Source organism: Orbicella faveolata, unplaced genomic scaffold, assembly GCF_042242905.1.
Source record: "Orbicella faveolata isolate gen_17 unplaced genomic scaffold, um_ofav_v1 contig_13, whole genome shotgun sequence".
NCBI classification, from domain to species: domain Eukaryota; kingdom Metazoa; phylum Cnidaria; class Anthozoa; order Scleractinia; family Merulinidae; genus Orbicella; species Orbicella faveolata.
Genome location: NW_028301540.1, coordinates 7,522,200 through 7,535,585, shown reverse-complemented (window position 1 = coordinate 7,535,585; position 13,386 = coordinate 7,522,200). Strand labels below are relative to the sequence as shown.

Genomic DNA, 13,386 nt, shown 5'->3' with positions numbered 1-13,386 from the left:
GTACCCAGGAAGTCGCCGCTTGTACATCGTGCCGTGATTGTTTAATAATGTAATGTTTAGTACATGACTTTTAAGTTAATATCAGGAGCCATAATCGGGGACGGAGGCCGTAAGTCTCGGAATTCACGCGCACCTATGATATAGGACAATTTATCTATTTTTACAACAAATTGCGCCATCCTGACGTCATATATCCGCGCGGATTCACGCACATGTCAGGGGCTCTCGCGTGGATGTTGTCACGTTGGGTGATCAAATGGTTAGAGTTGAGAGATTCTCTTGCGTATTTTTCACAGCGATGGCAGGGAATAAGGCAGGGAATACGAACCAGGGCGCTTATATGTAGTTTTATGCTCTGAGCTTACAGAAAAGGTGGGTTTTTCAGGGTCGAAAACAAGACTTCAATCTCGCGCTGGGAATGAATAATAAGATCTGCTCACGCTAGTTGTAAGCTTACGCGTATGTTTTTGCGTTTGTTCTGACTTAAGAATATAGCAAGAAAACTCTCTACTCTGGTATCGAGTAAATTTGTGAGTTTCTCAGACAATGGTTAATCATAACCAAAACCTGTTGTGATGGTTTCTCATTGTTTCTGCTTGTTTGGTGAGTTTGCAAAGTTTTTGAAAGGAAAGTCTGACGCGTACAATTAGCTCATTTGCATAGTACAGCGCGTGCACTTTCAAGTCCGAGTCGGTGTTTTCAATTGTCAACAAATCTTGACAAAGATTTCCTTCGTTGTCTTTTGTGCTGAGATGCTGCAACAAATTTCACGAACGCAAAAAAGGCTACTAACATCATGTGTGTTTCTTCAACATAAGCATAGTGAAGTTTTACAATGCGAAAATGAAAATAGACAAGGAGTTTTGATAACTCGATCAACAAAATCGAAATCGTTATTCCAAGTTGATTAAAGAAAGCGTCATCGTAACTTTGCTGATCATTTCTGCTTCATTCACATATTTTCAGCTTAGCTTTTAATATGTTCTCAAACATTTATCAAATTTAAACATATTTAAAAACTATAAAGCTATTGTTTGAGTTCGACGTACGCTTTCACACGAAAGTGCGGCGGAAGTACAATTTGTCATGTTTACTGACTGTACAAAACACGCATCGGCGGGCGCTCTCATTCATCGACAACAGAGAATTTACTGGATTTTTACACGAATAAAACTGAGCAGTATCTACGGACGTAAAGTTATTAAGCCTTGATGAAACATCAAGCGTTGCTTACAATTCAAGCGAAACTCAAACTAGCAATTATTTTGTTTTACTTTTCGGTAGCGATAGACTGACAAATTCCTCGCAAGTGTGTGGTAAGAGGAGCTAGGAAACTATGAAGTCCTGAAGCTCTGCTATATCTAAATATATCCAGCTAGTTTTTTGCCGTGTAATGGAAGAGCTGTTAATCTTCAACATATGTGAAATTTAAAGTGGAGTAATGTACAACTCATGTAAAAGAAGCATCCGTCGGAACACAACTTGGTCAGCGATATATATAAGCTTACAGCGGAACATACCTAAATTCGACACTGTCTTACTTCACTCAAACGGGAGCAGCTTACGACGAAAGTACTTAAGCAAAATTCCAACAGACGTAAACGCGTTGAGTTGAGGGCCAAAAACATGAAACATTTCGGGAATTTCGGACGCCATTTCCCCCGCGCGACATCCGCAAAAATCCTCGCAGCATGTACGCGCGTATGCCCCAGGTGATGGCGCAATTTGTTCTAAAAATAGAATTATTGTCCCATATCATGGGGACAACCCCAATACTTGAAATGGCGCGCGCTAACGGTCTCCGTCCCCGATTGTGGCTCCTGGTTAATATGATATAAATATCCATTCCACGAGCGAGTTTAACTACCTCCTAGCTACCCTCACACTTCAGACCGCTGAGCTCGCCAACTTGGTCTATCAAAGTTATCCTGCCCTCATTGCGTGAACATCGTGAAATTATATTGCGAAAGAGTATAAATATGAGAGTTTCCATGAGAATAGCAATATAAACGCCATCAGTTACGTTCTTTATTTCAGCTTACTTTACTTTACCTTACTTTACATCTTGATCTCATTTTTATTTAGCCGCTAACGCTTTTTCTCGTAAACATTCTTAAACGTATAACGTTGGATATTACATGTCAAGGTTTGTTTGCAAATTTAAGATTTTGATCAAGTTCGAAACTCTATGCATGCATGTTGCATGTTATTGGTACAAGGCTGCATGCCATGCGTGTTATTGATAAAATGTTGAATGTCACCTTTGACATAAACATTCACCAGAGTAACACGCAACAGTACAACAATGGCCTATGACATCATATGACGTCGCGTCTGTGAAATGCAACATCACATCTGTGGCATGTAGCATCACATCTGTGACATGTAACATCATATCTGTGACATGCGACGAAGCATCTGTGACATGAAAGATCGTATCCGTGACACGCAACATTACATTTCTGACATGCAACATCACATCTTTGACAAGAGAAATCACATCCATGACGTGCAACATCACATCTGTGACATGTAACATCACATCCGTGACATGCAAGATCACATCTCTGACACTGGGACGTGTGGCAAGGGTAATGTTGCATGTCACATGTGTAATGTCCCATGCGCATGTCACGTTGTCAGGTTTCAAACCGACCAGAAGCATTAAGAGGCGACTATTTGGTCTTGAATTGCTCTCAATCAACTCGTACTTTTATAGAAATTCCAAAGGTAGTTCAACATTATAAGTTCATTAACAGTGCCCAAATAAACTTATACGCCACTATCTCTAGCTCCGAAAGAAAACGAGATGGCGGAGTTTCGAAATAGACGATAGTAAATAAATCAAAAAGTATACATCCAAGGAAAATTAGCTGAGTTCGGGAAAACAGAGTGTTTGAAATATCCGAGTTGGAAATAATGAGGTTCAACTATACTGACAGTATGTTGTATCAGTGATAACATATTTACACCGGCCCGAGCAAGTCATTGCACCTGACTGACGTGAGCGGAGTTATTCAACTCCAATTCAGAACAGCACAAAAACGACGACGAGTGCAATGTAAATAAGCATTCCCATGGCAACACCAGCACTTCCACCGCTGACCACCTCCTTCTCGGTATCAAACTTCACTTGCTGCAGTTTAGGATAGTAATCATTCCAAAAAGCCATTCGGCGAGAAGCAAACGCCGCCGCCATCTTGGGTTTGGTTTCAACTTGCAGATAAGCTCTGTGAGTGGAGTTGTACCTCTCCCACGTAACACCACTGACTGGTTGTGGCGTTGGATCGCCGGTCTTGACGAAGTTTGCGTACGTTGCCATGATAAACAGACTGACGTTTTTGTCGGCCGCGTCATACCTAGGAAACCACAGTGGGATTCCAAAGGGAAAAAACACGTTTTCGCCATGAGCAACTCCCATCCACTCAGCGGAAATACTGGCGTTCTTTGGACGGTGAGCAAACTCGTACATGTACACCGGAGCATATTTGCTGTGAATATCAGCAACCTCGTGACTTGGTGCAGTGAAAATTTGATCACCAACGAGGTCGACAAGTCGACTTCTCAGTGCGTATTTATCACTGTTATCAGGCCATGGCGTGTACATGAACTCCAGCGCGTCCGCGACGAGGTCGGCGGTTTTATCTCTAAAAAAGGAAAATGGGACAATTGTTGTTGGATGTTCGATTCATCATAAAGGAAAAAGATAGAAACAAGAAACTTATTATTCCAATAACTTGCCGCTGAATTTGGATTTTACTTTCAACTTGGGCTGTAGATATCTTCTAAATTAATAGCGTTAAAGCACAGAAACACTGGACAGACAATCCTGGCCAAAAGTCCTTGGCACACTTGACAAAATGGGAAGTCATCACTCAATTTTCCGAGCCCCCCTCCCCCAAAGCAATGTTGGAATAGTGGGTCTACTTTCGGTGAACGGATATTAACATTGTGTTGGGGGTGGGGAGGGGGAGTTGGACAGAGAGACCATATGTTGGCAAAAGTGCAAAGTGTCCCAAGACTTTTGACCAGGATTGTGGTTTACAGGTAATTTTACGTAAATCAAGTTAGACCATAATCAAGTAAAAATTAGCGATAAGAAAGGACAACGTTTCGGTGACATCGTGACACCATTTTCAAGTTTATCTTTTTGCATTTGAACTTGAAAATGGTGTCACGATGTTACCGAAACGTTGTTCTTTCTTATCGCTAATTTTTACTTCTTTATGCTTTATAAAACCTTTGTTTAAGTTAGACCTGTGTCTGTAAATATCTCAATTCTTTTCAAGAGAAGAACATTCAGAGAACCGGAAAAAAGAAACGCTTTTCCAATTGCTTTCATAAAACAAAACTTTCAGATAAGAATGTAGTTGAAAAAGACATCTGAATTATTGCGGAATCTCTCGAAGATATAACCACAAGCGGATGTAGAGTGAAGAAGGCGAGTTAGATCAAGAGAGCTTTGCCTTATAGTTTAACGTTTCACCGCTCTGGTGACTGGCTCACTTAATAAAACGCATAGTTTATGCCATCCCCCACTCTTCCCCGAGTTTAACACAATTCAAAATAAACAGCAAGACTATCGAACCCAACGTAAAGGGTCGGGTATTGCAACTCTCGTACGGTCTCATATGAATGGTTTTATACCCTTTAAGAGGGCAATAGAACAAACAACAGAAACAATGTCCCTAGCCCCAAAACAATAAGCACTTTAAAATAACCGGCCCCAAGGGAAACAGTGAGTTTTGTTTCCTCGAGACCATCAATATTCCTCGAGGCGAAGCCGAGGGGAACATTGAGGGTCACGGGGAAACAAAACTTACTGTTTCCCGTTGGACCAGTCGTTAAGTGTTTTGTTATACCTCCCAACTCAAAAATAGAAAAAAACTGCGAAGAAATCGTTTGCTTGACGCCGGCTGGCTCGCGAATTTGCCGCGGTTTCATTAGGAGCGCGACCACTACGTGAAAGCCAAAATATTCTAGAGTATTCTAGACTCGAATATGTGATTGTGACGCAATAGAATCCTAGAGTATTCAAGCCGCACACAACACGTGACGTACACCTGGAATATTCGTGTCGAATATGGTGGAATACGCTCCCTTCATAATAGTTCGAGGATTTTCGTTAAAGTATACCACACATCTGTCGCACTCCTAGAGTATGATGGCGAACCCTTTGTAAAAAGAACTTGATAAAAGAATGTAACAGTTCGGGTGCATAGCATTCTCCTAGAAGCAAAATTTAGACTATGAATTCAAAGTATGTGCGATCTGCGAGTGTATTCGTTTACCCTCGAATACGTGATCTTGACGCCAAAGCTATAGAATTCTAGAGTGTATTCGTTTACCCTCGAATACGTGATCTTGACGCCAAAGCTAGAGAATTCTAGAATTCTAGAATTCTACATCCGCTTGTGGTTCTAGAGTTCTAATTCATGGCGTGTACAAACGTGACGTGGACCTGGAAAATTCTTATCGAATATGGACATACGGCAGGAGCACGATCGTGTATTCGTTCGTTGACCAGAACAATTTTCTTTCTTTTGGGTGGGTTTTGTTAGGAATCCAAAGGAATTAAAAAGTGTGTTACACTCGGCAGTTTGAACGCAGTTTGGGGGATATACAAGCTTTGGTATGGGTCCTCAGTACTTCACGTTGGCTTCAGTATTCGATCATGAACAGGTTTCGATTTCATACTTCGCATGAGTCTCGTGTTCCAGTCGAACATCACAGAGCACTTGAAGTGTGTCGTTTAGAATACCCTTAAAACCTCACGTATGCGTCAGTATTCAGACATGAACACGTTTCATACTTCGCATGAGTCTCGTGTCCCAGTCGAACATCACAGAGCACTTGAAGTGTGTCGTTTAGAATACCCTTAAAACCTCACGTATGCGTCAGTATTCAGACATGAACACGTTTCATACTTCGCATGAGTCTCGTGTCCCGGTCGAACACCACAGAACACTTGAAGTGTGTCGTTTAGAATACCTTAAAACCTCACGTATGCCTCAGTATTCAAACGTGAACACGTTTCCGTTTTATACTTCGCATGAGTCTCGTGTTCCAGTCGCACGCTTCGGACCACTAGCGTGCTGTCTGACTGAACTACGCGGTAGCGTATATTACCTGCATAAAATCCGTTCTTGACGACGCGAGACATCTTTGGCTGTGAAAAATGTGACATAACTTTCGTATTCATAGCGTGCGATTCTCGAAAATTATAGCATACTTGACGTGTTCATTAGTATTCGAAGACGTTCACGTCAGAAGTGGCGTCGTGCATCTCGTCTTCCAGTCGCAAACTCTCGAACAACTGAGAGTATTCGAAAATGTTCGAGTCATAAATGATTCCTATATCTTCGAAGAACATCTAATGCAACATTAATCTACCAAAACGTGGCCCGTATGATTTATCGAACACTTCGAGTCATTCAAGAGTATTAAATTTGAATACGGAAAAAAAGGCCGGATTCCTATAGAATATTCCAGGTGTATTTCGAGTCAGCCGTAATCGAATACGTCAGAACATTGCGGCATACGCGGCGTGCGCCGATCCGTATTCGTAGGAATTCGGGCCCGAATATTTGGCTTTTCGCGCAGTGGACCTGATCACGTGCCAGTCGAAATTTCAAGTCGTTGATTTCCTAGGGAGTTAGTGAGTTTTGTTCGCCCTAGGGAGTTAGTGAGTTTTGACTCACGACACGTGACTCGTTCTCCTCCAATCGGAAAACGTATTTGAGTTGGGAAGTATAAGAATCTGAATGACTGCTAACGAACCGAAAACAATTACAAGCTTACGAGAGTTGCTACACTTCTGAACCTAAAAACAACATTTCAACTCACCTGCTGTTTCGAAAATGCGCAAAGTTTGTTACAAATTTCTTGAAGAATGAGGGACTCGCTCCGTTATCCACACTTTCCGCCATTCCAAAGCTCCGGTTCGCCATCACTCCAAGGCCTCCAGCACCCTCCTGACTGGTAAAACTAATCATCAACTTTACTTTCCTGAAGTCTCCTTTTTCTCGTAGTTTCCGGGGGGTGTCAAGCAGAAAGTGATTATCCACAACTGGCCCCCAGCGTACTATATGAGATATCCCAAAGGGTATTGTGTCGGAAGCTTTCTGTATGTCCACGTCTTTTTGCTGGAGTATGCAAGCGAGCATTGTGCTGTGATCGTTCGTCGCACAGTCCAGCTTTTCAGCAAGGTCAGTAGCGAAACGGAGAGCCGACGCAACGGGTTGAATTGCAAAGGGACTCAAATCCACTCCACTCTCTGCAATGGCTTGGTGGAAAAGACCCTTAGATAGAGGTGACATGAGATGCAGAGACACGCTCGTTGCGCCAGCACTTATACCACATATGGTCACCTTGCTGGGATCTCCGCCAAAATGTTCAATGTTCTCTTTGACCCACTTGAGTGCTTCGACTTGATCCAACATTCCATAATTCCCAGGGGCCGCAGAATCTCCGGTCGTCAAGAATCCAAATGGTCCGAGACGATACTGGATCACAACTACTACTACACCGTGAAGAGCCAAAAGATCGCTGGGAAATGTGAGTGCTGTACCGTACTCGTAACCTCCTCCGTGGATATAAAACAGCACGGGCAAACTCTGGCTGACATTTGGGCTGTAGACATCCAGATACAAACAGTCTTCACTGTACGTGAAATTTGGAGCGAACATTTTGATATAAATTTCCAACAATGTACCCTGCCAGCACACGTCTCCATGCTTTTTCGTTTGGAGAACGTTCGGCCAAGCTTTTGGCGGCACTGGGGCTTTTAGTCTGAGCTCTCCAATCGGCGGAGCGGCGAAAGGAACACCAAGAAACTTGCTGACAGACTTAAACGGACCCGAGGCATTCGGGTACGAAGTCACAAGACCTTCAATGTCTCCATACTTTGTGGACACTATTTCTGACCTGACCAGTGGCAAAAAAGCACCAATCACGGAAAACATCGAAAACATGTTCTTAAACAACATTTCCCTGTGCGTCGACTAAACCGAAGCCGAGATGTTGATAAATTTCTTGGTCAGTAGCCGTTTTTAAGAAGGTAGATCCTGACCAAATAGACGTAGCTCTTTAAGAAGGTAATTAAAAGGATTAATAAAGTAATCAAGAGTGCCCAGGCTAACGTGCTTATATAAGATACAGTATGACGTAACTACATTGTTCATATACTGATATAACTATGCCTTCCGGCATCAGGTTTTCGTCACGTTTATATTTGTGTTACAAATCTCTTAAACCGTGAAGATTCAGGAGTCTTGCTGAAAGACTTGAATGAAACCAAAGTGCTAACGGTACGAAGCCTAAAGATCTTCATTGGCTCCACACTTTGCAGACTCGTTACTAACCTGACCAGAGACGAAAGGCACAGGCCACGCCCAACCTTATGCTCCGTGTCACTCGATATGTCCATGTTTGGATATAATTGCTAAAATCTTTGCCAGTCGCCCTGAAAAGCAATATCGGCCGTACGCACGACTAATCATGAGGTCATCAGCTCATCAGATGACAGTTTTACTTAGGTATAAACTCTGAAAGCGTGTGTAAACTATCCATGACATGTACACTCAAGTCTTGTTGAAGTCACTTCAATTTATGAGTCACTGAACTGAAAAAGTGTACGTAGCAGAGAGCTGTCTCATATTTTTACTATAGTTGGTAGTCTGTCGTTTATTTGTTTGATACGATTTATTTTTAGCCGAGAGCGCGAGCGATCCGAGAGCGGCATTTCGGGTATTTTTTAAATCTCCTGTGGTTAATTAATATTCCTTTTAATTAATATTCCTTTTGCTTGTGTTCCGACGAACTCACGACAAAACAGAAGGTCTGTGAAAAGATTATGGAAACAACAACCTTTTCCTCGACATTGACAGATTATGTAGTTGGTAACTTTGACCGCATCTGAGCTAAATTTCGGAAAATTTATAGTCAGTCTTCTCATATTTCGCTTGACACTGTGAAGGATATGAACTGTTGTCGTGAAAGTTCCAGTCGTATTGCGTGACAGTTTATCCTGTTATATTGTGAGGTTTTTATTCAGGGAAAAAAGGAATAAAAACAAAACAATTTAGCTTGGGTGATTCATCTTATCAACAAAATAAAATAAGCTTGCGTGTCAAGTAATATTCCGTGATCAAAGTGGATGTTACGTTTAGAAAAGGTTGAAAGCCAATCAAATTAGGTTTCGCTAAGCTTTGGGAGTGACGTGCTTCGCGTTGGGTGTTGTAATACACAGTCAGAGTGAGAGAGAAGACGAACATTGTGATCTTTAAATAAACTTATAAACGGTCACTTGAATCTTGACATTCGCAATACCGTCTCGAACTAATCGAAAGTACAGTATATTTGTACCCAAGAAATCGCCGCTTGTACACCGTGCCGTGATTTTTTAATAATGTAATGTTTAGTACATGACTTTTAAGATAGTATGATATAAACATTCATTCCACGAACGAGTTTAACTACCTCCTAGCTACCCTCACATTTCAGATCGCTGAGCTCGCCAACTTGGTCTGTCAAAGTCATCCGGGTTGCTCTCATTGCGTGAACATCGTGAAATTATATTGCGAAAGGGTGTCAATACGAGAGTTTGCATGAGAATAGCAATATAACCGCCATCAGTTACTTTCTTTACTTTACCTTACTTTCTAATATTAGGGGTTTCGTCACGTTTATATTTGTGTTACAAGATTCAGCAATCTTGCTGAAAGACTTGAACGAAGCCAAGGTATTAGGGTACGAAGCGAAAAGATCTTTGATCTCTCCCTACTTTGTGGACCTGTTACCTACTTGATCAGAGGCGAAACTCGCACAGGCCAGGCACAATCCAAAAAGATGCTAAGCTTATGACACGATATGACCATATTTGGATTGAGCGCTAAAATCTTTGCAGACCGGTTTTTAATATGCACGACTGACCATGAAAGAGGCTCGACAGTTAGATGGCACTTAAGTCATGTGCAATAATATCCAAGACATATAATATCCATGACATGTACAATATTTTTTATCGAAAGCCACACTAATTTTCTATGAGTTCAAACAAAATTGTTACAGGATAAGTAGGAAGGTGTATTAAAAATAAAACTCTTTCATAGACTGTTATGTACTTGTTAACTTTGACCAAATTTTTCAAATTCGAGAAATTAATAGTCAGTCTAGCCATATTTCGTTTTGTATTGTTCAAGAGGTGCTTTTAAAAGGGGTGACTGTTGTCAAAAATATATTTGTACCCAGGAAGCCGTATTGCATCGTGCTATGATTACTAGTTATGTAATGATTAGCAATAAGAAGATCAGAAAGATAATATCAAACGAGTAAGTTTTTACAATCTTTTCATTCTCACGTTTCAGATTGTCCAATTTGCCAATCTGTGACAGGTATTCAAACCTCATTGCTGGCATCGTAAGCTATCGTAAAATAATATTGTGTAAATATAGGATTTTTCATGAGAATGTAAAGAAGGTTTTAGCAATATTATATATGCATAATCCCTTGCTCTCTTTTCCAGTCTTTTAGAATTTTCGACAAGATAATTACATCAAATCTAATCAAAACTAATTTCGCACTCGTTTGTCAAAAATGCAACAGAGCTACAGCGTGTATAATTTGGATAAATGGTTCTTTCTGCCTGCTCTTATGATAACCAGTTACTGATGTTGTTCACGCAACCAAACGTTGATACCCTTTTCTGTTTCTCTGTCTTTTTACATTGCCTTGGGTGAGCATGTTTGTTTTTGTAAAATTTGTATTTGTGGACACTTTGATATTCAAGCTCAAAGCCTATGGACAGGCTGGAACGAAACATAATCAGAGCGTGTCTGGGCAAAAGATCTCTCCTGCATGCGAAAACGCGCAATCGTTTTCGCCCCAGTTCACATGCCGCACTCTTTCTGAATGTTACCCCCTTCTCAATAACTATAATTCACGCAATCCAGAGATGCTCTCAGTCTTTTCTAGTGGAGACGGTAGCGCGTGTTTTTGTTGAAAAAGATAAAACGTCTAAAACTTGTGAGCATCTCTTCCGTTGGTTACATCTTTCGACAGTTAGAAAAGGCTAATTCAAAGTCTGGACAAAAGGGAACACTTGTATTTGATGACTTCTCGTTGTAATTAAAGGATCTCAGTCACGGTATTTTGAGTTATTTTGGTCACGAACAAAATTACCTTTAAATTGAAGCAAATCTTTAAATAGTTGTTTACTAAAATAGAAAAACACCAAAGAGATAATAATCAACCATAAAGAAACAAGGATGGTTAAGTATGGAGAAGATTAACACGGATTACAAACGACGAATTTGAAACATTTGGGTTAAACTTTTCAAGATGCGCAAACCACGACCTAACTCCTTTAACATCAAGACAGCTTAATGCTTCAAGTTTACTATGAATCACGCCACGTTTCTCAATCAAAAAAGCAGTTAAGTGTATTTCTGTATTTATGTTTCTGCGCAAAAAGCAGTTAAACATTAATCGTCCACTTTTAGACTTCTTTGACTCACTGTTTTTTTGTTTTGATTAGTAGCTTTCACAAAAAGAAACCCTATTTTCCTGCAGACACTATCGACCGACAGCATTTCGGGTATTTTTCAAATCCCCTGTGGTTAATTAATATTCCTTTTGCTTGAGTTCCGACGAGCTCGGGACAAAATAGAAGGTCTGTGAACAGACTATGTAGTTGGTAACTTCGACCCCAACTGAGCTAAATTTCGGAAAATTTATAGTCAGTCTTCTCATATTTCGCTTGACACTGTGAAGGATATGAACTGTTGTCGTGAAAGTTCCAGTCGTATCGTGTGACAGTTTATCCTGTTATATTGTAAGTTTTTTATTCAGGGAGAAAAGGAATAAAAACAAAACAATTAGGCTTGGGTGATTCATCTTATCAACAAAACAAAATAGGAAGGTGAAGAATGATCATCGCAGTTAATTTTCCAAGTTAAGCAATTGGAAAGAAGAAGCCTGAAAAAATCAGGGCTTCAACGGGATTCGAACCCGTGACCTCCGCGATACCGGTGCGATGCTTTTTCAGGCTTCTTCTTTCCAATTGCTTAAATTGGAAAATTAACTGCGATGATCATTCTTCACTTTCATCTACAACCGCAGTTCATATATGAATTATTTCATATAAACTTCACATCATTTCACTCCTCACGGGAAGATATGAACTCAACTAATTGACCTCGCTCCCAATGTGTGGCTTCATAGCTCAGTTGGTGGAGCATCGCACCGGTATCGCGGAGGTCACGGGTTCGAATCCCGTTGAAGCCCTGATTCTTTCAGGCTTCTTCTTTCCAATTGCTTAAATTGGAAAATTAACTGCGATGATCATTCTTCACTTTCATCTACAACCGCAGTTCATATATGAATTATTTCATATAAACTTCAGATCAAAACAAAGTAGGCTTGCGTGTCAAGTAATATTCCGTGATCAAAGTGAATGTTACGTTTAGAAAAGGTTAAAAGCCAATCAAATTAGGTTTCGCTAAGCTTTTGGGAGTGACGTGCTTCGTGTTGGGTGTTGTAATACACAGTCAGAGTGAGAGAGAAGACGAACATTGTGATCTTTAAATAAACTTATGAACGGCCTCTTGAATCTTGGCATTCGCAATACTGTCTCGAACTAATCGAAAGTACAATATATTTGTACCCAGGTAGTCGCCGCTTGTACACCGTGCCGTGATTTTTTAATAATGTAATGTTTAATATCAGGAGCCATAATCGGGGACGGAGGCCGTAAGCCTCGGAATTCACGCGCACCTATGATATGGGACAATTTTTCTATTTTTACAACAAATTGCGCCATCCTGACGTCATATATCCGCGCGGATTCACGCACATGTCAGGGGCTCTCGCGTGGATGTTGTCACGTTGCGTGATCAAATGGTTAGAGTTGAGAGATTCTCTTGCGTATTTTTCACAGCGATGGCAGGGAATAAGGCAGGGAATACGAACCAGGGTGCTTATATGTAGTTTTATGCTCTGAGCTAACGGAAAAGGTGGGTTTTTTAGGGTCGAAACAAGACTTCAATCTCGCGCTGGGAATGAATAATAAGATCTGCTCACGCTAGTTGTAAGCTTACGCGTATGTTTTTGCGTTTGTTCTGACTTAAGAATATAGCAAGAAAACTCTCTACTCTGGTATCGAGTAAATTTGTGAGTTTCTCAGACAATGGTTAATCATAACCAAAACCTGTTGTGATGGTTTCTCATTGTTTCTGCTTGTTTGGTGAGTTTGCAAAGTTTTTGAAAGGAAAGTCTGACGCGTACAATTAGCTCATTTGCATAGTACAGCGCGTGCACTTTCAAGTCCGAGTCGGTGTTTTCAATTGTCAACAAATCTTGACAAAGATTTCCTTCGTTATCTTTTGT

At 40.8% G+C, this 13,386-nt stretch overlaps 1 protein-coding gene across 1 annotated transcript; it reads right to left on the bottom strand.

Moving 5' to 3' along the window:
• Positions 1 to 1,986: 1,986 nt before the first annotated feature.
• LOC149114812 (neuroligin-4, X-linked-like) lies at positions 1,987 to 8,091 on the bottom strand. The gene is made up of 2 exons (XM_089284419.1): positions 6,847 to 8,091; positions 1,987 to 3,647 (listed from the first exon to the last, which is right to left on the bottom strand). Exons 1-2 carry the CDS (start codon positions 7,986 to 7,988, stop codon positions 3,029 to 3,031), a joined length of 1,761 nt encoding a protein of 586 aa, XP_089140545.1. The 5' UTR covers positions 7,989 to 8,091; the 3' UTR covers positions 1,987 to 3,028.
• Positions 8,092 to 13,386: the final 5,295 nt, after the last annotated feature.

Excerpts from the sequence above, each read along its gene's own strand:
- LOC149114812 (XM_089284419.1), bottom strand. The coding sequence starts at position 7,988 with ATGTTGTTTAAGAACATGTTTTCGATGTTTTCCGTGATTGGTGCTTTT. Across the intron at positions 3,648-6,846 it reads GCGCATTTTCGAAACAGCAG|AGATAAAACCGCCGACCTCG; the intron begins GTGAGTTGAAAT and ends TTCCTTTTTTAG.